Genomic DNA, 26862 nt, shown 5'->3' with positions numbered 1-26862 from the left:
CTGCCCGCTGGATTCCTCCTCCTTATTCAGAAAAGGTTCATAGGTCTGGTGTCAGCTTTCTAGGCAACCACCTTACCTTATTTCTAACATCCCCTATGCCAGTTAACAAAACCTTAAGATGGAGTTTTAGAAAATCGCTTGAAATGTTTAGGGAACCAATTTTTAAGTGTGAATTCATGATTTGGATTCTTCAAATGCAAATTTACTACACCTGGCTACATCTAGGGTACACATAAAAATTAACTTATGCTTAAATATATCATATAGTTTAATACTAAATTTCTAAAGTATTTTAAAGTAAATTACTACACAGTAAATGGAACAGATTAAGAACAAACTCAGCATTGCTTCCTAGATTCATCTCAAACAAATCCCCACATCTCTGCCACCCCACACCAAACACACACAGACACAGACACACATGCTCTACACTAGACACACCAAGCTGCTTCCTGCTCTTAGAATTTGGCAGCTACTGTCGCATTCAGGCATTTCCATGTTCTGCTTCTTTCTTGCCCCTATTTCTCTATCTAACCAACCTCTTCCCTTTCTTCAAGACCCACTTCAAGTATCTCCTATTCAAGATCCTTTGGGAATCCCTTTCTCCCCAGCTGTGGATTTGGTCACTCTCTCCTCCATGTTCTAATGGTATCTGGTACGAACCTCTACAGCTGCACATTCACAATGGTATTGTGTTTGTCATTACTGTCTGTGTCCCTCACTGGAAAATACACACCATAAGTATCATGATTTACTGTCTTCGGATCTCTATTACAGTACACCTGACACATGGTTGGGATTGACAGGGACTGATGTTTGGGACTGAGTGGATATTTATCGAATAGGAGAAATAAAAATGGAGGTCTTAGAACATTTCATTGTTAACTCTTTTCTGCCTAGGAAAAGCAGAGACTTTCCTAATATGTTCTCAGCAAATGCATTTCTCAAAGACAAATTTGTTTTTTTTTCTTTCCAGACTTTCAAAATGTCATAAAACACCAAAATTCCTTTTTTTTCACCTTTATGTGAATTTTTTTTTACATTTTTTATTGATTCATAATCATTTTACAGTGTTGTGTATGTGAATTTTTTTTGAGCTATAGTTGAGTTATAATATTATTTTAGTTTCAGGTGTGTAATATAATGACCCAACTTTTATAGGTTATACTCCAAGTTATTACAAAGAAATGGCTATATTTCCCTGTACTATACAATATATCCTTGTTGCTTATTTATTTTGTATATATTTAGTTTGTATCCCTTAATCCCCTACCCTTGTCTTGCCCCTACCTCCTTCACTCTCCCCACTGGTAAACACTAGTTTATTCTCTATACCCGTGAGTCTGTTTCTGTGTAGTTATACTCATTTGTTTATTTTTTAGATTCCACATATAAGTGATAACATACAGTATTTGGCTTTCTCTGCCTGCCTTATTTCACTAAGCATAATACCCCCTAGAACCATCCATGTTGTTGCAAATGCCAGAATTTCATTCTTTTTCATGGCTGAGTAGCATTCCATTTTATATTCATTCATCTGTTGATCGACACTTAGGATGCTTCCATATCTTGGCTATTGTAAACAATGCTGCTATGAACAATGAGATGCATGCCTTTTTGAATTAGAAAACAGCAAAGTTCTTAATGTTATTTCATAACACTTTGTACTTGACTTCTTCATAGAATTTATGTATTTTAAAATGTGAGTTGAATTCAAAGTAATAGGTGTAGACAACTGATGGAGAATTTTACTTTAACACTTTCTGTAACAAGTCACCTAGTGCTGAGAAGCTCTGTTGTGGGTGTACTGTATAACATCCTCTGAGGCTACAGCCTTCTGCACTGGTCAGGTTCTGAAAAAGGAAGCTATGTCTTAAAGAAAAACATTTTTCACAGATACTAACTACTATATACAGAATAGATAAACAACAAGTTTATACTGTATAGCACAGGGAATTATATTTGATATCTTACAGTAACCTATAATGAGAAACAATATGAAAAGGAATATATGTATGTATATGTATGACTGAACTATTATGCTGTACATTAGAAATTAACATAACATTGTAAACTGACTATACTTCAATAATAAATAAATAAATAGAAATGCAAAAAAGAAAAAAGAAAATTTTTTTTATCCCAGAAAGATCTGGAAAGTCCTCCAAGACAGTTTTAATATTGCATTTTAAGAGTAGGATCTGAAATGCATCATAAAAAAAAAGGTTCTACTTTTTCTCATCAGATAGATTGACATTAAGCTTAATGGTAGTCCTTGGCCTTTTGGAAGAATAATAATCATCATCAGCTTACTTTGAAAGTAAAGCAGTGCTTCTTGCTCACAAAGTTTCTGTGTAGAATTATAACATCCATGTGAAAATATTTTGCAAACAGTAACACCCTCTACAAATGCAGTCTACCATGACCAGTGTATCACCACTAACAGCAGCAGAACACACCGAGCAGTAACAGTAGTAGTAGTGACTAATGCTAGTAGCAGTAGTATTACTACTGCTGCTCCTGGTACTATTATACTACTTTTAATAATAATAATAATAATAATAATAATAATAATAATAATAATAATAACAACAACAGCAGCAGCAGCAGCAGCAGCAGCAGCAGCAGCAGTAATAGTAAAGCAGTGACTAAGTTCTGTTTTGTTTAGTTGCTTTTTCATTTTTGGTAAATAACTTTATAGCACACAGAGATCCAAAAAAAGTAGAATTTGGTTTATAAAAAGACATCAAAGAAAGATGGCCATGTAAACATGCCAAGCAACAGTTCAACATACATTTGAGATAATTTTCTAACACAGAAACACTTAAATCTGGGTTATCAGTCAGTTTTTCTGTCCTTTAGCAACAAAGAAATTTCTTTTGCATTTTGATATATTAAAGTATGTGAATTAAAATTAATAAGCAATACAGTCCTTCCTAAATAATCCTATACATAACAATTATACCAAAACTGCTATCACAGTTAATCTTGTTGGGTTTTGGTTTTTTTTTTTAACGAATGCCTTGAATGTTACATAACTTAGAATGTAGATATTATGGTCATCCAAAATATTATTTACTTGGCAAGTCACTTCAAACTATTTTCTGAATAAACACTAGAGGAACAAAGAGTTTTCACCTTAACCTATCATCATTCCTATGTAGAGCGATTGAACCTCTTGAATCCCTAAGCCTCAAAAAATCTAAATAATAGAGTGTGATTGCTTAAAAGGTAAAATAAGCCTGTTAAAAGGATAATTCATTTACCAAATTTTACTGAAATATTCACATAATTATTTTTCTCTACATCTACTATAATAAATATTAATAGTAAATATCCATAATAGTCAAATAACTATTAAAATCATTGTATGCAGCAAGTGAAATTGTATATATGATATGTAGCAACTATTTAACACATTTTCATCTAAAATGAAGTTATCTGAAAGCTCACTACACCTTAAAGCTTCTTTATTGTAAGAGTTTTGTGAAGCCCATGAAAATACTTCTAGCCACTCACCATAAAAAATTAATAAACATTAATCTCAGTTAAATCGAGTAGGGAGACCAGAGGGGGGAGCTCTCACACCCTGCGAGGATAGCGGAGTTCCACAGGAAGAAAGACTCCTTCTTTTCTGACAACTCAGCCAGTGAAAAGCCCTGGACTCTGTTTATTCTAGCCCTCCCCACTTCCTTTCCCCTCTATAAAAGCATTCTTCTTCCCTTGCATGTAGGGCCTTGCACATGGCTCGCCATGGTTGTAGACCCTGAATTGCAATTCTCAGCTGATCCCAAATAAATCCATTTTTGCTGGAGAAATAACTGTCGGTCTATTTGTTTTAGGTCAACATTTTGGTAGCCCATATGAAGACCAAAGAAGAGCCCTGGTAATTCTCAGGCTGGTGCAGTACCCACAACGGAGCCCGTTAAGTTCACTGCTCTTCTCGCTGACCCTGGAGTTTGAAGGGATCTCTTTTTCCTGGATTCAAGTTTCCACCCTCTTTACATTAGAAGCTCTCCAGCCCTTATTCAGGATCTATTTTAAGGTTCTGACTTTATGGTTAAGGCCTTATTCTATATATGAGTACTCATTTGGCACTTTGGTCTGATTTTGAGATCAGGCTGTTTCAACTGAAATCAGCTTTTAAAAAAAGGCCTTCAGCCCATTCCTTCTGGAACAGGGGCTGCTTCACTGAAACTGCCAGTTCAGCCTTCAGCACATTTGTTTGGAACAGAGGCTGCTCTATGGGAATTGGCTGAGAGGCCTTCGGTCTGGCTCCTCTGACACCAGGATGCTCCCTTACAATTGGCTGGTGTTAGGCCTGCTGTCTGAGTTGTAGGTTGGTTGAGATATCTGAACTGTTTAAGCTGTTTGAATTGAGTTGTTTGAGCTGTAAGCTGTTGGTAAATTATTCTTTTTCTCTGGAGAAAAACCACTGAGAAATGGGATCCCAGTTATCTAAATATTTTGAGGCCACCCCCCACCCAGGGTAGCTGATTTCAAGTTTAAAACCCGCTGTCCTCCCTCATGAACATTTCTGACTAAATGGACTGACCTGACCAAAGGCAACTCAGAATATTAATGGCCGTTATGGGGAACTTTTGAAATCCCCAAACTTAATTTTCTTAAAACCAAATTGTACTACAATAGCTCTAAAATATCTAGAACTGAATGAAATGCCTATTTTAATCAGTATTTTGAGGCTTCCAAACCTAAAATTGCCTCTCTGCAAGACAAGATTTTAAGATTAACTGAGGTAAACAAAGAAAAAATGGCTCCTAAAGCTTCAGGCTCTTCTTCCTCAGCTTCTCTGTCTCAGGCGCCACCTCCAGTGCCATCTCCCTCCCTTAAGTGTCCTTAGTTCCCCATACTAATTCTCTCTCTAAACTTCCCTTTTTCTCTGAAACTCTCCACACTCCCTTTCCCTCTGAACTTACCAGAACCTGTCCCTTTAAGATTAAGCCTTCTGAGGATCCAGAGGCTAAACCCTTAATTTCTTCTTATTTTTAATGGATGTACTGGGGATTGAACCCAGGACTTCATGCATGCTAAGCATGAGCTGTACCAACAAGCTATTTCCCTCCCCCTCAAACCCGTAATTTTTTATATTCCCTGAAATAAAGCTGAACTGTGAGTGATAGTCAAGGATTTTCACAAAGTAATCAAGGATATTCACAGATTTGCTGGGGAATTTAATATAGTCATTCAAAGTTATCAACCTAGTTTCTCTGACTTATATCAGCTAGTTCATATGCTTGTCAGTGAAGGCCAGGCCCACTATTGCATGAAAACAGCTAACTGAAAAAAATCCTAAAAGATCTCTGGAATTACAAACAGGAAACCAGCCCACTACCACATTATCAGGCTTGGAAATCACTAAGGGACTTCACTGAGCAGTTCCTAGGGCTTTCCCAAAGCCTATTGATTGGAACAAAATTCAGGCTTGCACACAGAAATCTGATGAACCTATTCATGACTGTTACAATTGAGTTCAGATTATTTTTAAAGAAAAATCTGATTTTCCTTCAGCTGTTGATTCCACCCAGGTGGCTTTTAACCCTAAGTTTATAATGGGTTGAACCAGCACCTTTCCCTTCAAGTAAAAAATGCCACAATGGAAATTATGTCCACTCCAGATTTAGTTAATCTGGAAAGCCAGCTCTCCTACACTCTAGATGAGTCACCTCAAAGGAAGACTGCCAAAATCTTCATCTTCAACTCCAGCAATTGAAGGCCCCTAAACAAAACCAAAACCCTCCTAGTTTCTGCTATTACTGAAAAGAACCAGGACACTGGAAATGAGATTTTACAAATTCAAGCACTTCAGACACCTTCAGCCCTCTAACCACCCCATCTAGCAACCTCCCAATTCTCAGCAATGGGGCTCCAAGGAATTATAGGGGCTCTTCCCAATCTCTCCTCTTAATCAGCTTGGAGAAACATTTCTCCTGACTGGGGCTGAATCTCTTCTAGCCCTAACTGACATCTGAGCCACACACTCAGTGCTAAAGCCTACTGTTATAAAGCAGCAGCTGCCTTGGAGTACTTACACAGTTCAAAGAGTGGGGGTCTCTAATGAACCTCTTGAGGTCTCAACCTATTCCCTTTTGTTGAGGCCCCTTGAGACATACACACACCCTTTTCTCCTTAGTTCTCCTCCTCTATCCATTTATTAGGCCACAACTTCTCAGAGAAGTATCATGCCAGAATTTCTTGCTCCCAAAAGGGGGAACTAATTCTAGACTTTGAATTATCCAAGCAGCCAACCAGGTGAATTGAATGACCTTTTGAAGTCTTTGATTTGCTCTGTCTCTCATGGCACTAGAAGTGATTCTGGAAACACTGATCATTTGTCCAAATTGAATCAGGAGTTACCATCCTCCTTACGGGCAAAATCTCCAACTGAATACTGGCAAAATTCACAGCACACCTCCCATCAAAATTCAAACAGATCCTTCAAAACCTCCTCACAGAATTAACCAATAACCTATAAGTAAAGATGCCCTTCAATGCATAAAGCCCATAATAGAAGACAGCAAGGCTCAAGTCCTTCTTATCCCTTGTACTAGTCCCTGTAATACTCCTGTATTACTGGTGAGAAAACCTAAGGGCCAAGGGTAGTTTTGCTCAGGACCTCCAAGCAATAAACAACTTTGTTATCCTTGACACCCTGCTGTTCCAAACCCCTACACGTTATTAATATCCATTTGCACCAGAGTAAATTCTTCAATTGATTGATGGAGTGAATGCTTTGAAATTCTGATTAAGAAAGCTAGCCAATACCATTTTGCCTTCACTTGGGGAGAAAAGCGATTCACCTGGACAATAAATAATGCCTCAGAGTTTTAATAGACAGTCCTTATTTCTCAGAAATCCTGAAGGCTGATCTGGGTGATATTAAGTTCCCAAGAGGTTCTACTTTGTTGCAATGTGTGGATGACTTGCTTCTTTGCTCTCCTTCTCAAGCCTCTCACAGGAAGGCACCACCCACTTGGTAAAGCTTTTAGCCTTAAAAAAAAAAACATAAGGTCACTAGGGAAAAACTGCAGTTTACTCAAACCCAGCTTCGATAATTATGGCATCTGATAGCAGAGCAAGGGTTACACCTAGATCCAGATAGACTTCATGGTGTCCTAAGTTTCCCAAAACCCAAAACAAAGCACCAACTGCAAGGTCTTCTCAGGCTACTTGGTTATTACCAAAATTGGATTCCAAATTTCTCTCTGATGGCCAAACTTCTGTATGTTTTACTAAAGAACACCAATCCCAATCCAATTTTATAGGAAGAACCAGACAACATAGCTTTTAAGGCCTTACAGGAGAATTTGATGAGCCCACCTGCCTTTGGGCAGCCCAGTCATCATATCCCCTTTTTCCTTTTCTTATATGAAAAGGGAATGCCCTTGGGGTATCCACCCCAAAACGTGGGGATCTCCATGAACGCATAGGGTATTATAACCAGAAATAGGATGCTGTGACGGGGGATACCCACCCCTTGACTTACAGCCATTATAGGCTTCTGGTTAAGGCCACCAAGAAAATAATTGTGGGATCCCCTTTGGCCACTGTGTACCTCATACAGTAGAAGCCCTCCTCAATTCTCATCACACACATTTTTCAGACGGCTGCCTCATCTGTGAGGTCCTTTTGTTAAATGACCCTCACATAATTCTTTTACATTGTAATAAACTTAATCTTGCAACTCTCCTCCCTTCCCCGCCAGCACTGACAAAGTCCCTCACCACTACTTAATTTTTACTGGTCACCTCTGCAGGAAATACCTTTAGGTAACACTGACGTCTCATGGTTCAATGATGGCTCTCATTTAGCAGGTGACAATGGCAAACAGTGTGCTAGGTGTGCTACTGCAACTCCTTTTGATGTTGTGGAGGCAGCATCTTTACCCATGACTACGTCAGCCCAACACGCAGAATCACATACACTCTTACACAGGTTTGCACTTTAGCCAAGGGCAGAAATCCCATTATTTTTACTGATAGTTGATGTGCTTTTGGAGTACTTTTATGATTTCGGAATGTTCTGGAAGCAACATGGCTTCCTTATTTCCATCAGGAATAAAATTTAAAATGTCTTCTATGTCCAGGAATTATTGGATGCAATACTTTTACCTGGCACTTTAACTATTATTAAGATTCCGTGGCATTCTAAACTTGAGTCTCTGGAAGCTAAGGGAAACCACCTTGCTGGCATTTCCACAAGGAATGCTGCCTTTGAAGGAACCAATAACAGCCAAACCTCTGTCATGGTCCAAAGGGTTATTTCCCCAAATGATAATTTAGGAAAATCGGCTAGAGAAGCCCAACAAATGGCCTCAAAAAAGGAAAAACAAGATTGAAAATTCAAGAGTTGTTGGTTTCATAAAAAGAGAAAGCTCTGTTTTGGACCAAATAACAACCTAGTCCTACTGGAGCCTCTAAAATTCCCACTCCTCACCATTGCATCTGCACTAAACCATTGTTCTACTGACAAAAGGAGAGCCTTCATAAATCAGTATCGGTAGGGAAACACTAACAAGGCTGCAAAAAGTATCTATCTCCTTGTTCCACTTGTCTGAAATACAACTCAGGGATTCCTGTCCATACTGCTCCCAGACAGACATTTTAAACTGCTCAATGGACTATTCAAACTCTAGCGAATGGATTTCATATAGCTTCCATCATCTCATGGCTATAAATGTGTTTTTGTCATGGTCCATATGTTTTCACACTTAACTGAAGACTTCCCTTGCAGACAGGCAATTGTCTCTTCTAAAGTCCTTTTGGAAAAGTAACCTCAACCTGGAGAACTCTTCTCCAACTTCGTAGTGATGGAGGAACTCATTGGACACACTAACAGCACTATTAAGACTCAATTGGAAAAAAAATGTTTTTTGGCCTCCATATACCTTGGCCAAAAGCACTACAGTTGGTCTTTCTAAATCTAAGCTCTATGCCTTCTAGTTCGGAACTCATAAACTCTCACCATTTGAGAGAGTCACAGAACACCCAATGCAACTGGATCCTGCCTCTTTTGATTCGCCACTTATAAAAGGAGAGATACTCCATTATTACTTCTATGAAAAATAAGCATGTTTTGGTAGAGCAGTCTTTCCACAGGCACTCTTAGAAAAGACCTTATGCATCAGACCTTGAAACCTGGAGATTTTGCCTTTGGGTAAAAATACCTCCAGAAGACCTCACTGGGTAGGGCCTTTTAAGTACTACTAACCAACACTTGTGCCACCGAAGTCCAGGGAACAGACTCTCAGATTCACATGACACACTGAAGAAAGCACCAAACTCTGACTGGAACTGCAAATCATCTGTGACCTGAAAGTAAAGATTTTCCAGAATTGAAGCAGATGACATTTAATGAGACAGCTTTCCCAAGATATCCAGACTGGGCCTGTTGGAAGTTTGTTGCCAAACCTTTGATGAGGACTTAATACTTCAGATAATCTCCAACATCTATTATCTTGACAACATACGGACATTAGATAAGAACTGCTTCAGAGCTCTCCCTCAAACATGACCTCAGTAGGTTTCCAATCCTTGTGCTTTCCCTCCAAGATGAGACACTACACCCGGGAAAGGTCCTTCCCGGCACTGAGGGTCAAAATGCCACTGAAACTGGGAAACCTGACCCTCAATCAGTGATGCCTTCAGAGAAAGACCTTGATCAAAAGGGAAAACTGTAAAACATTAATAAGCAAAACCTCAGAGTTGGGAAACCAGGAGGAGAAGTTCTCATGGCCTGGGACAATAGCAGAGCCCAAGGATAAGAAAGAATCCTCTTTTTTCTTAGCAACAACCTCAGCCAGTGAAAAGCCATGGACTCTTTGTTCACTATAGCCCTCCCCACTTCCTTTTCCCCTCTGTAAGAGTTCTCCTTCCCTTCCTGTGCCAGGACTTGCATGTGGCTCACCATGGCTGCAGAGCACTAACTATAATTCTCTGCTGATCCCAGATAAACCTATTTTTGCTGGAGAAATAATGGGCAGTCTATTTGTTGTAGGTGAAAGACACACATATATAGCACATGGATGTATGAGTGTGAGTATATGTGATATAGTGTCTAACCCAGGTTCATCAGCTGTTCTATAATCTTCTATTCAAAGCATGGGAGTATAAATACTTTTCCCAGGTCATTTTCAATGGGAAGCAATGTGTTTTTCTGAAACAGGCCCTTGGCATCTTCCTAGTTATTGGAATAAAGACTTATTGTTACTTGCCCTTGAAAGAGAAACAACTATCTACTTCTACCACCAAAGTTAAAAGCAATATCAAGTTCACATGTTGCAACTAGCACCTTTCATCTAACTAGGTCAAAATTTTTAATCCAAAAGTGGATTGGGGATCTTGCAGCAAAGGCAGAGTGAAGAGGTCAGCAAATCTTCTCTCCAAAAAAACTATAAAACTGGGCAAAATTGTCCAAAACTACCAATTCAGGACTCTAGAAATCAACCAAAGGGCACCAACAAATTTAGAAATGTTTATTCATGAAAAACTGCTAAACCTTGGATAAGAATAGGGGCTCTGCGGCATTCTTGTCTGGAAGGAAATAATAAAGATCAGAGTGGAAATTAATGAAGTAAAACAAAAGATAGAAAAAAATCAATGAAAACTAAAAATTTTGTTTCTTTGAAAACATCAACAAATTGATAAATATATCAGTAAATTTATACTGACCCCCCCCCCCAAAAAAGAGAAAGAAAACACAAATTACCAGAATCAGGAATGAAACAAGAGACATCACTGCCAACTTTAGAGATACTAAGATGATTTATAATAGAATATTATGAATAACGTTATGCCAACAAATTAGATGATTTAGATGAAATGACAAATTCTTAGACATAATTACCAAAGTTGACTCATGAAGAAATAGAAACTCTGAACAGATCTAAAACAAGCAGAGGCACTGAAGTATTATCTAAAAATCTTCCCACAGAGGAAAGCCCAGGCCCGTGTAAATTTCATCAAATATTTTGAAAATAATACTAATCCACACAAATGTTATGAATGCCAGAAGTGATTACTAAAATATGCTCATTCATGAAATAAATCATGAATAAATCAACATAGGGAATCCAATCTGGCCTATCAATCATGAAAGTTCCAAAATACTTTTTAATCATAAGATGCTGTCTTGAATGTTGCTAATACTGTGCCAAAACCTTTATTATATACAGCTGGAGTCTTCAAGTTTAGCCAGTTTAGAATTCTTAACTGAGCACTGAAAGTCTGAAAAATAAAGTCTTGTAGAGCACTAACAAAACAAAAGCCATTATGAGGCTGGGCCTTGTCTTATGAGTCATTTCCACCAAGATCTGATTTATTCCTCCTCTCCTTAAGGTCATCAGTTACACTAGTACAACATTTATCAAATAGGAGCAGAATGTATTGTTAGGAACTTCAATCAGTTCAAGGATACCAGTAACAATGCTACAAACAAATCTGGAGCCCCAGTTATGAGAGTTAGAAAAGTCTTAACTATCATGTAAAGCATTGGTACTGTGTTTTACGAACAGGTTAAGTGACTCGTGAAATCACAAAAATAACGAGGGACTAGATCTTCCTTTAAATGTCTATTGTCCTGCAAACCTACAAGAAAACCAGCTTGAATTTGTCACCTTTTCTCCTCCATAGTCAAGTCTATGATCGTGATATAAGTACCAATAATTTGGGGGAGGGAAAAAAATATTCTGAGAAAGTAATTTTCCATGAAGTAGGTACAGGGAGTAAAGGTCGGATTGTTAAGGAAAATAAGTCAATTAATATAGACTAATTTACCTAAATGTTTGATAAGGAAGGGAAGCAGGGTCCAGAAAAGGTGATTTTAGCGACAAACATTGCTTTTGAGGTTTCTCTATCTAGTAGGTAGGAGGAGCGTAAGGAATCAGATAGAAAGGCAAACTCCTAAGGTGTAAACAGAATTAAAAATGAGGCTAGATCCTGGAGACACTCTGCATCACTATTTGTACACGTTTTTAAATGTCCACAGGGCTTCACACACACACACAATCTTATCTCCCCCAGCTCTCTGTTAATACATCCTCTAATTCAGTGGTTCTCAAATGTGGTTCCTAGACCAGCTGCATCAAGTATCACAGGGAACTTGTTAGAAATGCGCATTCTTGGGTCCCACACCAGATCTACATAATCTCTGCGGGCGAGGCCCAGCAATGTGTTTTAAGAAGTCCTCCAGGGGATTCTGATGCTCTCCAAGTCCCCAGAAACACCGCACTCAAGAGGGAACTACAGAGACCACTGCCAGGATGGCAGCCACAGTCGGAGGGTCGAATTTCCTTCATACCCCTATCAGGATCTTCCTCGCTCCTAAAGGAAGGAGTGCACGACGCCACCCTGCCAGCACCGCAGAGCAACGTTGCCCTGCTTGGGACTTAGCCTGAGCAAGTACTGCCAATCCCGGCCGGAGTGGAAGCCAGGTATGGGACCCTTACCAAACTCGACCTCGGCCCAGGAAGGACCCGAGCTCCCCCGCCCTCGGGCTCCGACTTCCGGCGCTGGAAGAGGGGGGTCGGTGGGGAAGGGACTCGAGGCGGACGTGTCCAACTTCCTCGGCCCTGGCAGGGGTGGTGGGGAATATTCATTCTCCCAAACCCCTCCATGTGCTCGCTAAGAGGCTGGATGACACGGCGGTGGAAGAAAGATGGGTTAATCTAGGATAAGTGTTTGGGAAACCTGGAATCCAATAAGGGTATAAAGAAACCTTGAAAATCCTTCTCGTTTTCTTTGCCTCCTTTCCCACCCCAGGCCCCAAAACCGCGATCAGGGAGGGGTGGGGGAGGACACCGGAGGAAGAATTCTCGCGATAGGAGGCCGGCCGGGGCGGGGGCTTCACCTCTTCCCTCCTCCTCCGCCTCCTCGCGTTAGTTCCGGTCGCAGAGGAGACACTACCGCAGTTGCTGCCACCTCGGGGATTTCTGGCTCTTTTCTCTTCGCCTTAAATTCGGTAAGGCGCGGGATCCGCTGTCTTGGGCCGAGGTTGTGGTCCCTCGTCGCCGGGCAGAGGGTGAGGGAGGCGGCAGGTCTTGTGCCCGGCTTGGGTAGGCCTGGGCGGAGGCCGCCGCAGGAGGCCAGGCCGGATCCGGGGCCTGGATTCCGGGGTCGGGGCTGTCGCCTCAGCTGGGAGGCAGAGGGGCGGCTGCCCGGGCCGGAACGTGGGGCCCGAGTGTGCCCCGGGGCGCCAGAGGCAGAGGCAGTGGGGGAGGCAGGCCCCTCTCCGGCCCTACCCGGCCTGGGTAACAAAGCCGCCGCGGCCTCTGTTGGGTGATGTACGCGTGGTGGGTTCCGGCGGGCGGGGCGGAGGAGCCGCCACCACCACTACGGCCGCCTCCACCGCCGCTGCTTTCGCTGGAGGGCGGGCGGATGTACGGGGCGGCTGGGCCCCCGGCGCGAAGCGCCTCGGCGCCTGTGGTCCGCTCGTTGCGGCGGCCGCCACCGCCAACGACGGGGTCAGTGAAGAAGGGGCTGCCAGCGAGGAGCAGCCCCCACGGCGCCTGGCCGAGGCCAAGGGGGTCCTGGGCGGGGGGCAGGTTGTCTGTTGCTCGGGCGGGAGGCCCCGGAGGGGTTTGATAGGGAGATAAGCGCCTGGGGAGGAGGTTTGGATTGTAGGGTATAGGGCGAAGGAGGCTAGGCCTGCTCTCTGCTCATTTTGCAGGCTGGAGTGGCTGCAAGCGGCCGCTGCGGACATGGGCATGATTTGAGGGTAGGGTGTTGCTGCTCATAAACAGGTCCCGCAACTGAGGGCATTCGCCTTTCGACAAAGTCTTTAAATTGACATACATGTTTTGGATACCTCTTGACTATGGTGGTCGTCTCTGTTAGTCCTCTGTGGTGCTTAGAAGTAGTGGAAGATGTAGGTGAATTTAAAGAGGAACCAGGAAGAGGGTAAACTGCTTATGATGGGCGATTTTGCCACCATTCTCTTGCTCTGTAAAGTCATTTGAAAGTGTACTTCACGTTTCATCTTTAAAGGGTTTTTGTCTGGAGAAATGCAGGTTTTGAACTTATATATAATTCAGGCAAATGTAATTCTTTGTGCCTGCCCAGGTCTGCTGCTAGGCTGAAAGTGTATGTTCTGTGTGGTTTATGTGTGACTACGCTCAGGTTTGATGCTTTGTTTCTAAAATGGATGTTATGGCACTGGTATTTTTAAGGCCTTATTTTTCCCCCTCCAGGGTGTCTTTTATGAATAATCAAAAGCAGCAAAAGCCAACGCTATCAGGCCAGCGTTTTAAAACCAGAAAAAGAGGTAAATATTTATGTTTTAATAATCTCTCTCTTCAAGCTTTCGGGATAACTTTCATGTCTTGGTTTCTCCGGCAGACTATTGCTTACTACTAAAACCTGAAGTGAAAATACCAGGAAGGAACTTGAACATCTTCTAGTTCACTGCCATTTTAGATATACCCTTAGTATTTCTACTGCTTTTCCAAGCCTTTAAGATTTTTGGTGTCAACTTATATATATCTAAACAGGCTAGTGAATTATCTTTTTACTGTGAAGATGAAGGGGCTCTAAAAAAAGCATGTCTTGTGTTTTCACTAGCTAAATTTCATTTAAACAAACTTTAGCTTGAGGGAAAGGGTTAATTTAATAAAAGGGTTAATTTAATAAAATGTGATTACTAGTTTGACCCAAACTTTGTGAAGATTTGTGAGAGAAAAGTCAAATTTTAACCCATGGAAGTTAATATTGGAACAGAGTTCACATTGCAGTCTTTTGAAACTATTTCCTCACAGACTTAGTAAGAAAAGTACAAGAATTATATTAACTACTTAATACAGTTGGTACTTAGATGAGTATTGAATTCTGTAGTAAGGCACTGCACTAGTTATACAAAGTTAAATATGTGGTCTCAGATATATTTTATATTGGGTTTAATATTTTCCCCTCAAACTTTACAGTGTTGTTGCTCAAAAGCACATATTGACCTTATCTTACAGGAAACTTTGAGGAAATAGAGAACTGGGTTGGCTACTGGTTATAAATTGTGTTTTTCTACCCTGTGTGGCAGACACTTTGAGATATGTATTACAAAATCTTTTATAATCTCTGGTTGTCATCTGCCCTACTTATAGCAGGGAGACCAAAGAATGATTTGATTTAAGCCAGTAAATTTTCTCAAGAAGAGGAATAGAAGTTGGGAACAAGAGGAATTCAGCAGTAATGGGGGAAGTCTGTATCCCAAACAGTGGATTATTGGTACCGCCTTTGTGTAAATATAGTATCAGGTAGTTTTATTGTTGTTAGTACTGGGAAGAGATGTCACTTCCCCAGTTCCAGATTGAGATCACTCATGGCCTCCTAGTTCTTAATGATTGGATCCTGACTACAGTGAACAACCATCCTCATTTGCCTGGGACTGAATAGAGTCCCTAGGACATAGGCCTTTCAGTGCTAAAAACAAAGTCCTAGGCAGACAGGGAAGAGTTGGTCACCCTAGTGCTGTGTGGAAATCAAGATATCATCTAACTTAGATAAATCAAACCCTATCCTTGAGTGTGTGATACAAACTCAGTAAAGGCTAGGGTGTGTACTTACCCATGGCATTGTTCAGCGTGCTTTCTATTTTATTTATGTCATTTAATACCCACAACAACTTTGAGGGGAGGGCATAGCTCAACTGGTAGAGTGCGTGCTTAGCATACACAAGGTCCTGGGTTTAATCCCCAGTACCTCCTCTAAAAATAAAAAAATAAACCTAATTACCTCTCCCCCCCAAAGAAAATTAAAATTAAAAAAAATTTTTTTTCAAATACTCACAACAACTTTATGGGATAGATACTAGTCTTAATCACCATTTTACAGTAGGGAAGTTTAGGCATGAAGAATGAGGTTAGTTGTTCAGCTTCAGACAGTTAAATGGTGATCATGATTTGAATCAGGCAGTTTGCTGCACAGTATAATCTCTTCATGGCTCAACTTCTGTGGCCTTCAACTTCCCTTCTGAATAATGGGAACAAATATCTACTGAGGGTAGATTTACTGTAGTTTTTGTCATATATTGAGTATTGAATAAATGTACTTTGTAACGATACCTTAAGTACTAAGTGAGTGAATTTTTTTTTAAAGTAGAGTGTTACGAGCATTTAAAGAAAATCAAGAGCTCCAGTTTTTGAACAAAATTTCACTCAGGAATAAAATTTACCTGAGGTGTAGAAGATGTCCTAGATTTCAGAAAAGCTCAGAGGCAATGGAAGAGCATTCCAGGTAGAAATTATCTCCAGGCAGTAGAAACACACTAGCTCATTTAGCTGACTTACGAGTCTTGTGTGAAAAAATAGTGGGAGAAAAGCCACACACGTCTTGTGATTAGGCAGTCCTGCCTTGCATTTGCAAAGGTGCAACTTGCAAGGGATGTGCGTTTAGTCTTCTGTTGTGTTTGCTCATATTTCAGGTCTTGGGTAATCTAGGTAGTATTTGTTTTCTCCAGCTGTTGAAATCAGTGAAATTGTGATGAATGTGGTTAATGTATTCAGTAGTTATAGCTTCATAAAGTTGTGATTTCATGGCATTTTGGTAAACCTTTTAATCTAAAACTAAATCTTTTGGGGTTTCTCCCCCCAGATGAAAAAGAGAGGTTTGACCCTACTCAGTTTCAAGACTGTATTATTCAAGGCTTAACTGAAACTGGTACTGATTTGGAAGCAGTAGCAAAGTTTCTTGATGCTTCTGGAGCAAAACTTGATTACCGCCGATATGCAGAAACACTCTTTGACATTCTGGTGGCTGGTGGAATGCTGGGTAAGTGTCTGGGTTTTGCGGGGAATGTGATGTATGGAGATTATGTAGAATCCAGAATATGAACTATTTGACAGGCGTATCAAGTTGGGGTGGCTTTGTTTCTGTTTGTTTTACCCCCTTACGATTTTTCCTTTTTTTTTCTTCTCAAATTATGGTAAATTTGCAGATTGCCTTGCTCTGTCTGGCTTTATATTTGAAATCCATTACAGAACCATACCATTTGGGGAAGACTTTTCTGTCTGATACCTAATTCCCCACAAAATCCCCCTCAGTGATTTTTCCAACTTGTGTTTGTACACTGCCATTTAATGAGGAAACCACTGTCTCTTGTCCTGTGTTACCAAATACTTCTATACAGTCAGTCCGCCATGTCCAAAGGTTCCGCATCCATGGATTCAACCAACTGTGGATCAGAAATACCGGGTGGCGGGATGGTGTTCAGAAAGTTCCAAAAAGCAAAACTTGAATTTCCCGCAGTCTGGGCAACTATTCACATAGCATTTACATTGTATTAGGTATTATAAGTAACCTAGAGACAGTTTAAAGTATACAGAAGGATATGTGTACGTTATATGAAGATAAGCCGTTTTATTTAAGAGACTTGAGCATCTGCAGATTTTGGTATCCACGTGGGTTCTAGAACCAATCCAGGATGACCATATATCTGAAGACTGTAATCCTGCAGTTGTCAGTATATTAGCCACTAGCCACATGTGGCTATCAGTCACTTAGAATATGGCTAGTCCAAATTGAGATGTACTGAAAATGTAAAAATATACATTGGATTTTAAAAGACAGTATTAAAAAGAATGTAAGATTTCTCAGTAATATTTTGAATACTGAGATGTTAAAATCATATTTTTCATGTGTTGAGTTAAAGTATATTAAAGTTAATTTCACGTTTTATTTTTAATATGTCTACTAGAAAATTTGAGATTACATTATATGGCTCACATTATATTTCTGTTGCATAGCACTGCTCTTACTCCTGCCTTTACCCTCAACAGATATCTTAACAGAATGTGCTACTTACTTACGTACCTTCAAATGGTGATAGTAATTTCATTTCCATAGCCCTTTTAAGGTATTTCAAAATGTTCTTACAGTAACATTGTATTGAACCTCACAGTCAAGCTGATAGCATCAGAACTCTATTTGTATACATGCAGAATGGAGGCTTAGACAGGCTTCTCTGGTTTACATGCAGTCAAACAATTGCTTGGTGGTGGAACTGGGAACTTAATGTTCATATGTTCTGATGCCTGGTCTAATGAGTATCCCTTTTATTGTAGTACCATTTTGTGGTAAGAAATGGGAAACGTGTCTATTTTCTATTCATAATGCTGTTACCAATAAGCCACTTTTTAAAATTCTTTTTAAAGAATCTGTTTTAGTAATGAGATTTTCAAATATAGCCTAAGAGACTAGGTTAATGAATTTCTGATGTTACCCAACTTCAGTTTTTAACAGTCTTCATCCATCTATGCCCCCACTGACTTCATCTCCTCTCCACGCCCCCCCCATATTTTAAAGTATACATCAGATATCATTTTATGCATAAATACTTACAAATGTGTCTACAAGATAGTCTTTAATTTGAGGATTTGTATAGCCCGGCCTCTTGGAAGCTTCTAAAAGGTGGTTTCCTATATGGAACATCAAAACCAACTCTGAACATCTCCACTTGAGTGACAGATTTGGCACTGCTGAATTAATCCAGTGAGTTCCATTGGGTTGCTAAAGAGGGTTATTTTGTTTATTCCAGTAAATTGTTTTCACTTTATTCATACATATTGAACTATTGGGAAATTGACTTACAATAAATAAATTAAAATTACCATTTTATTTTATGAGAATCTTTACAAATGGTAAGATTGAATAGTTGTACACAGATGTTGAACTATACTGCTGTACACCTGAACATTAAAAATAAAAACTGAATTTTTTTTAAAAAGTAAGTTTGAAATAATTACTAATTTTAAATGAAGGTCTTCACAAATTTTTTGTGAAATATACCTTAGCCCCAGGTGGTACACTGGCAGATGACATGATGCGTACAGATGTCTGTGTGTTCGCAGCACAAGAAGACCTAGAGACCATGCAAGCATTTGCTCAGGTAAACTAAACTTCATGTAATTATTGCAGTTAGCTATTATCCATCTGACTAGTATTCAAGGAATAATCTACTTTTAAGAGGTCACAGGTAGAAGGTTAAAGGAATTTGAGCTGAAGGTTTAGAGATGTTCTTGGCACAGTATGATGATATAGAAACTTAAAATGTGTTGAGGAAAACAAAGTAGAAAAAAATTGAAATAGCTCTCCTTTTCCTATTTGTCCCTCTAGAATTAATTCATTTTTAAGAAAAAGTCAAGCTGAAAAAGGAAAATCAGTTCCCTGTAGTGATTTTCATCACTGAATTATTCTGCATATAGCTTTTTAAAGGTGAATGAGTTATAGGGAGATTAGCTTATTAGTCAAAAATCTCATTTGAAAGTTTCATACACAGTTATGCTTGTGTTACTATAAGCAAAGAATTCAAGTACATCTAACCTGAGGTATTGTTTTCTATGTCATTAGGAAAGTAGAACTATATTTTATGATCTTATTCTGTTAATATCCTACAAATGTGTAAATGACTTGTATTTGAGCAATAATTAGTCCATGCTTTATTTAATATTTGGCAGTAAAAGTCTCTTGCCTGGTGGTGATTAAAGTGTTAACAGTATTGTGGTGTTTGGGAGCTGGCAGACTTCTCAAGCTAATTAAACATCTGATGAAAGGTTCACTTCTCTGCTGTTATAGAGATACTGTGGGAGAAATCTCAGCAGCCCTGACCTAGATCTTTTAGGAATCTGACATTTATACATATGGAGTTATCATTCAGTTCCTTTACATTCTTACAGGTTTTTAACAAGTTAATCAGGCGCTACAAATACCTGGAGAAAGGTTTTGAAGATGAAGTAAAAAAGGTATGAGCAGCAGTATGCTTTGTGAAAAACAAAAGGTTGCAATCAGAAGGGAATGCTAAATCCTAATTCTGCCATGGATTTGAGATAATTTTAGATATTTAGGTAGGCTGTCTCTGAAATTTGGGGGTATATCATTTAGTTTAATTGCTGTACACTGTATCTTATCTCTATATCCAATCAAGTGGCAAAGGGGTAAAACTCAAAGTGGGGTTGGTTCAGAAGACAAGAGGGTAGCAGATCAGAACTACACACATTGAGAAAGAGAAGTTTAACACCCTTGTTCTTTGAGTCTTAAATATTCTACATGTAAGTGCACAGAAAACTTGGTAATGTTAATAGTAAAATTTAATGAGTACAAGGCACTGTTCTATTATTAACTTACTTAATATTCACAAAAACCCTGTGCGACAGGTTTTATTGCCCACATTTCAATATAAGGAAACTGGGGTAGAGGTTGAGTAACTTGCCCAAGGTCACTCAGCTAGTGAGTATTAGAACTGAGATACAAACTTGGATGGTCAGACCCCAGAGCCCACATTTGTAACCAATATGGTAAGCTTTACTGCTGCTCTTTATATAATGCAGTTGCTCTTTTAACCCTTAATTCTTTACTTTTATAGCTGCTGCTGTTCTTAAAAGGTTTTTCAGAGTCGGAGAGGAACAAGCTGGCTATGTTGACTGGTGTTCTTCTGGCTAATGGAACACTTAATGCATCCATTCTTAATAGCCTTTATAATGAGAATTTGGTTAAAGAAGGTAATAAACCTTTAATAACCTTTAATTGGCTGAGGGTCAGGTAGATAAGAGTATAAACGATGAACTGATAAAAAAGATACGTAGTTCATATAGATTTGACTTGTGTAATAGTCTTAGTTTTTTGACTATCCTTAAATTTAATTGGTTCATTTCAACTCATTAGTCATTTAATGTATACTTTGGACATCTAGGCTTAAGGGCTTTCTTTAGACATACAGCATATATCCAGGATCAACTATCGCTTTGCTTATATATGAAACTAACATTGTAAATCAAAACTTCAATAAAAAATTGTTTTAAATTCTATAAAAAGGAAACAGTTTAACTTGACTAACAATATACAATTAGCGAAATTGGAGTTTAATGGTAAGCAGTGGCAAGGGAATATTCTAGTGTTAAGTTTGGGGATAAAGTGAATAATCCCGTGTGGTGGAACCTTGGAAGGAGGAAATGGGGAGATAACAGTAGTTGAAATCCAGGAAAGTATTTCTGTTGAGTAAGCTCTTGTGTTCTACAGGGGTTTCAGCAGCTTTTGCTGTAAAGCTCTTTAAATCATGGATAAATGAGAAAGATATCAATGCAGTAGCTGCAAGTCTTCGAAAAGTGAGCATGGATAACAGACTGATGGTTTGTAACTTTTTATTCTTCACATTCTTGCCAATACTTTAGGAACATGTAATAGACAACTTTCCCATTTTTAATCTGTGAAAGGAGGAAAAGTGTTTTTCTTAATCTGATTTGAAGACCATTTAACCAGGTCACATTTTCTTTTCAGGAACTTTTTCCTGCCAATAAACAAAGCGTTGAACACTTCACGAAGTATTTCACTGAGGCAGGCTTGAAAGAACTTTCAGAATATGTTCGGAATCAGCAAACCATAGGAGCTCGTAAGGAACTCCAGAAAGAACTTCAAGAACAGATGTCCCGTGGTGATCCATTTAAGGATGTGAGATATTTTTGTTTAAATCATCTTTATATGGCTCATAACATTTGGGGATTTTGTAGGGTGCAAGCCAATGGAAAGACCTTCTGTTCCCGTCTTGATCTTTTCTTAGGTGGTTTGCTAATATGTAATATAAGGTTTGAATTGGAATTCTATCCCTTCTTATTCTGAAAGTTCTGTGATTGTATGTAGTCATTGCTAGTTGCATGGAAAGATGTTCATGCTTTTGTAAAAGGTCTGCATTTGATGTGTGGAGTATATACATATCAGAATGTATTTCTGTACTACATTTGGGTTCTTTTGCAGATAATTTTGTATGTCAAGGAGGAGATGAAGAAAAACAACATTCCAGAACCCATTGTCATCGGAATAGTGTGGTCCAGTGTAATGAGCACTGTGGAATGGAACAAAAAAGAGGAGCTTGTAGCAGAGCAAGCCATCAAGCACTTGAAGGTATTAAACTGTGCCTTGATAAAACATTATTCTTCTTTAAGTGGGGATAAGTGAACTGTCAGTGTACTTTTTGTTCTAAAATGGTGTATCACATCCTGTGGTTCCTGGGAATAAACCAGCAGTAAGTAGACAAATAACATATTAACTATTGATGATAACCTTTTGAAAAGTCTGACTTTCTTTGGCTCACAGGTTAAAAACAAATACATGTTTAACATTGAACTATAGTCAATATCTCATGATAACCTTTAATGAAAAAGAATATGAAAATGAATGTATGTATGTATATGCATGACTGGGACATTGTGCTGTACACCAGAAATTGACACATTGTAACTGACTATACTTCAATTAAAAATTTTAAAAAGAAAAATTTTTTTAAGTAGCTTAAGCTTGCAATTTGGTGTTTGCTTTTGAGGGAATATTGGAAAATAGAAGGATTCTTTTCCTTTTCCCCCCCTTTAAAATATTAACATTGTATTGACAGTTATCTGGAATCCTTGGTGTAGTATTGCTTTTTGGCTTAGATACTTAGATTTTTCTGCTTTTCTCTCCCCCCCCCCAACTTCCGCTAAATAGAATATAATTTACAGTGATTGTAAATGATGAGGTATGTTCTGTCTTTTAGGAATTTTGTAATGGATGGTCATTTTACTAAGTGACTCGATCTTTTCTCCCTTCCCTTTAAAAAGCAATACAGCCCTCTACTTGCTGCCTTTACAACTCAAGGTCAGTCTGAGCTGACTCTGTTACTGAAGATTCAGGAGTATTGCTATGACAACATTCATTTCATGAAAGCCTTCCAGAAAATAGTGGTGCTTTTTTATAAAGGTAATTTAAATTTTGAATTTTGTGAATGAATACATTTAATAAAAATCCTAGAAAACTCAAAATAATTCTGAGTAGTCCTCTAAACATCACCCTAAAATATTTTACTCTAATCACAGGACTGAGTTGTCTGCTTGAATTGGGTGCTTTTTAGTACATTACCATAAAATCATCTGTCAACCTTACTAACAAGTTAAAATCTAAAGCCTTCTTGATGAGGCTTCAAACTTCACTTCCTGTACTCCACCAGTCTCCTTCCCCAGACAGATGATTTTGTTAGTTCCTGTGTTTTAAACTTAAAGGTCTACCTGCATCCCCAGAATGAATGAATGAATGAATTTATTTATTTATTTATTTGTTTATTTATTCCCTGTGCTTCAGTGATTATCAGCTTGTGTTTAGGTTTCTTTAAAGTATCTATACCCCCTACTTCCTTCACTCTTTAGACTATTTAGAAATAAATCTTAGAAATCTTCATTTAGTTCTGGGAAAATTAATAATTAAATTTTAATTGTAAAGTACATGGACTTTTTGCTTTTTAATAAAATCATGGTTAACATTTTCACACCTAAAAATATGAATGAATGATCTATCAAATACCCCTGATTATCACAAGATTCCTCAACCTTGGTAATACTGTTCTGGGCTATATAACTCTTTTGTAGGTGACTGTCCTTTGCATTGTAGAGTGTTTAACAGCATCCCTGGCATCTTCCCAGCAGATGCCGGTAGCACCTCTCCCCAGTGTAACAACCAAGAATGTCTATAAACATTGTCAGATGTCCCCAGGGGGTAAAATTTCTTTCAGTTGAGAGGATATTGGTTTAATAAGGTTGATTTCATGGTTGTGGTTTCATAAATTGGCCAAATTTTTAAGTTTTTTTCTTTTCTTTATTTATTTTTAATTGAAGTAGTGTTGATTTACAGTGTTTTGTTAGTTTCAGGTGTAAAAAAGTTTCTTGATATAGGGTTCCCATTTTCATCTTCTCTCCTTTTCTTTAAAAATTAATTTGTTGAAGAAACCAGTTAAGACATTGTAAGCAGCGAAGATAATTGTTTGTATTTTACTTTTCAAAGGATCTTTTTTGCCACATAGGCATTCGCACCTTAGGAGGTTTCTAACTCTGCCTTAGTTAGAGAAGTACTATGTGAAAACTCCCTGAATCTAAAGGCTGTTCTTTTCTTTACAGCTGAAGTCCTGAGTGAAGAACCCATTCTGAAGTGGTATAAAGATGCACATGTTGCAAAGGGGAAAAGTGTCTTCCTTGAGCAAATGAAAAAGTTCGTAGAGTGGCTCAAAAATGCTGAAGAAGGTTAGTGTTTTCATTTGTGCAGTTTATTTGGTAAAGCCTAAAGACTAATTTTAATGTAGCCAAAAATGTGTCCATGCATGTTTGCCTTTCATTCAGATACCATTTTGTACCTAGAGTACAAATTTTTGTTCATTTATAACAGACCTGCAAAAACTCACTTACTTTAAAAGGCAGGTGAGGTTCAACCATAATGCTAACATTCTTAGGAAAATTGGAAATTTTGAGAATATTTAATAAATATTTATGAATTTTGAGAGTTAATAAAAGTCCTTAAAAAAGCTTTAAAGTTATAAATGGAAACTTTTGCTTTCTGATATCATGTAATGCTTGACTACATTTTCCCCCTTTTCTAGAATCTGAGTCTGAAGCTGAAGAAGGTGACTGAATTTTGAAACTACACCCTCAGTAAAGCAAACAGGAGTTGTAGATAAAATGTCATGTCTCATGTGTCCTGGTTCTTACATCTTCCTACCTCCCTATATCAAGCATGATATAAGGGCTTTCATGGCAAATTTTATTTTAACTGTTTCTATGGTTACTGGAAATGTTGGCTTTAGTTTCTAAAACCATGTTTGAGGTAGCTATAGGAGCTATAGATTTGAATCTAATGTTGCATTAGTCTTTTCAGTTATCTTCTACCTCCTGTATTTTCTACTGTAATAATGTAATTTAAGGCCTTCCACAATGAACAGTTCACTTTATTCCCTGGGTTTTCTATATGAACAGTTTTCAAGATATGATTTGGTTAAAAATAATTTGTTATAAAAATTCTGTTTGCAAATTAAACTGTAAAAGTATCCAAAGTCTCAGAAAGTAATGATTTGTGTCATAATTTGGTATGCCCAAAGCCCTGCTTATCAATGAAAATCTCATATACAATAATTGAATTCATTAACATGAATCTTGAGTATTTGGACCATTGCTTGCATGTTAATATTTTCTTGCATTTTTAACCCCAAATGTGCTTGAGCCCAATTGTTTGCTCTCTGATTTTCATTCCTTAAAATGAAGCCATGGAGAACAAGTGAGGTCTTTGGGAAATTGTATGTGGCAGAGGTGGTGGGAAGAAGAAAATAGAGCTTTTTCCCATTGAGAAACTTCTGCATTCATTTTGTATCTTTCCAGACAAAACATGGGTAATTCTTTTCATACAACCATCTTCAAAGAAAAGTCTTGTCATCTAAAGTATTAAATTTATCATACACTTAGATTGGTAAGAAAGGACTCATAAAATAGTGTGAGAAAAGCAAATGACTGTTCTAAACAACTAAAATGGTTGAAAGAAAAGAAACAACTAAATTGTTGTCAGCATGTTCTAATTGGGACTCTAAATATAACTCCCATTTCCTGTTGGCTTAGAGTATTTGTTGTAAAGAATGAAGTGCAGTGATAACCATATATTCCTACTTGGTCATACTGGTCCAGCTTCATTCTCTTCACAAATTTCACTAATGATTCAAGCATCTGGCTATTAACTTACCTAGTTGCCATTTTTTAAATAGCCATGAGCCAAATATCTCCTATACAGTTGATCTATTTATTTTAATGGTTGCCTTTTACTTTCCATCTTTCTTTTCTTGCTGCTACCCATCTTTATATGTAGTTGTTAGAAAAACAAAATGTGGCCACATTTTTTGGTGGAAAGAATTCATGTTAAAAACGAGTATTTTCACAGTTTTTTGATTGTTGAAAGAAACGAGCTTGGAATAATGCCACCAGAGACTGCATGGAAATTGCCCCTTTCAAAGGTGCCATTCTTAAGAGCCAAGAATTTCGTGTTTAGAAACTCATCTTGACGGAGTAACATGTAATATAGTTTGAAATAAAGGTATTATAACCTTATGAAGAAGAGCATTATAACTGATACCATTGTGAGTGGGGTGAAATTGTTAAATGAATAACTTTGATAAAGCTTTCCTGCACAGGCAAAATGTATTCACTAGGTTTCTACGTAGTGATCTGCTTTTACTTTGTAACTTGTAGTCCTTAAAAGACTTTTTTAAAAAAAATAAAGTCCATCCTTACACTTAGGTTTATATAGGTCAGTCTTCTTTTTTAATTTTTTATTTTTTTGTAAATTCCATGTTAATACCTGGTGATAACTGTATGTTATGCTTTCAGATGTCTCTGCTGTATAAGCATTAAATAATTGCTCTTTTCATTCTCATGACTCCCAAACTGTAAACACCTACACGGAATTCTAATGTAGCGGAAGCCACATTAACATTTCTGCAACAAATCATTGCATGTTACTGCAGTACAAAGTGTACCCTGTTTATTATATACTGTGTATAGTGAAAGAGTGTGTAGTCTTCGAGAACTACATTATGATCTTTGTATGATCATAGAGTTTTATCCTTCATAATGATAAAGTAGTGTTTACTTACTACAGTGTTTGGTAAATGGGTAAGTCACCTGTGACCGTGTAGTGTAAAGAAAGGGAATGCTTCCTAAAAAGACTTAAAAGATTTTCATTTTGAATTTTAAGTGGCAGTTTGAAACTCAGCTACTAGTGCCAACTCATGGCCTCAAATATGTAATTCTTGGTACACATGTTAAAACTGTACTTGTAATTATGATTGGATAAATGTTAATTGATTTTCCTAACTTGGTGTCAGTTTCTAAGGATAAGCCTCCTCTCAGATGCCATAATTAAATGTGTGTTTAGAGCTGATCACAAGTTTCTTAATTATTCTGGGAGCATTGTCCTAGAGGCATTTATTATGTTCTTATGAAAACTCCAAATACCAAAAATGTCACAGGATATTTTGACATAACATAATGATGGTGGGGAAAGGAAATGCACGTGACTACTTCTAATTCAGTGT

At 38.2% G+C, this 26862-nt stretch overlaps 1 protein-coding gene and 1 long non-coding RNA gene across 3 annotated transcripts; one reads left to right on the top strand and one right to left on the bottom strand.

Annotated features, from left to right (window-relative positions):
* Nucleotides 1-1755: 1755 nt before the first annotated feature.
* Nucleotides 1756-12951, bottom strand: LOC140696453 (uncharacterized). Its single transcript, XR_012072806.1, has 4 exons — nt 12865-12951; nt 9229-9329; nt 6819-7008; nt 1756-1853 (listed from the first exon to the last, which is right to left on the bottom strand). It is a non-coding gene; the product is annotated as an uncharacterized lncRNA (long non-coding RNA).
* Nucleotides 12838-26064, top strand: BZW1 (basic leucine zipper and W2 domains 1). 2 transcript variants are annotated; one of them, XM_006205172.3, is made up of 12 exons: nt 12838-12975; nt 14204-14277; nt 16596-16772; nt 18794-18888; nt 19676-19741; nt 20362-20497; nt 21015-21124; nt 21273-21443; nt 21747-21893; nt 22586-22724; nt 23912-24034; nt 24388-26064. In XM_006205172.3, exons 2-12 carry the CDS (start codon nt 14214-14216, stop codon nt 24417-24419), a joined length of 1260 nt encoding a protein of 419 aa, XP_006205234.1. In that variant the 5' UTR covers nt 12838-12975; nt 14204-14213; the 3' UTR covers nt 24420-26064. The 2 variants fall into 2 exon arrangements, with proteins under 2 accessions (XP_006205234.1, XP_072817596.1); XM_072961495.1 differs by lacking the exon at nt 12838-12975 and adding an exon at nt 13345-13477.
* The last annotated feature ends 798 nt before the right edge of the window (nt 26065-26862 follow it).

Source organism: Vicugna pacos, chromosome 5, assembly GCF_048564905.1.
Source record: "Vicugna pacos chromosome 5, VicPac4, whole genome shotgun sequence".
Classification (NCBI taxonomy): Eukaryota; Metazoa; Chordata; class Mammalia; order Artiodactyla; family Camelidae; genus Vicugna; species Vicugna pacos.
Note: the sequence above shows the minus strand (reverse complement) of the source record. Positions and strands in the feature narration are given on the sequence as shown.

Bases quoted from the DNA above. Each gene is read 5' to 3' on its own strand.
- BZW1 (XM_072961495.1), top strand. From the start codon at position 13,392: ATGTACGGGGCGGCTGGGCCCCCGGCGCGAAGCGCCTCGGCGCCTGTG. The intron at 14,278-16,595 runs GTAAATATTTAT...TTCTCCCCCCAG, and splicing joins TTTTAAAACCAGAAAAAGAG to ATGAAAAAGAGAGGTTTGAC. The intron at 21,894-22,585 runs GTATTAAACTGT...CCCTTTAAAAAG, and splicing joins AAGCCATCAAGCACTTGAAG to CAATACAGCCCTCTACTTGC.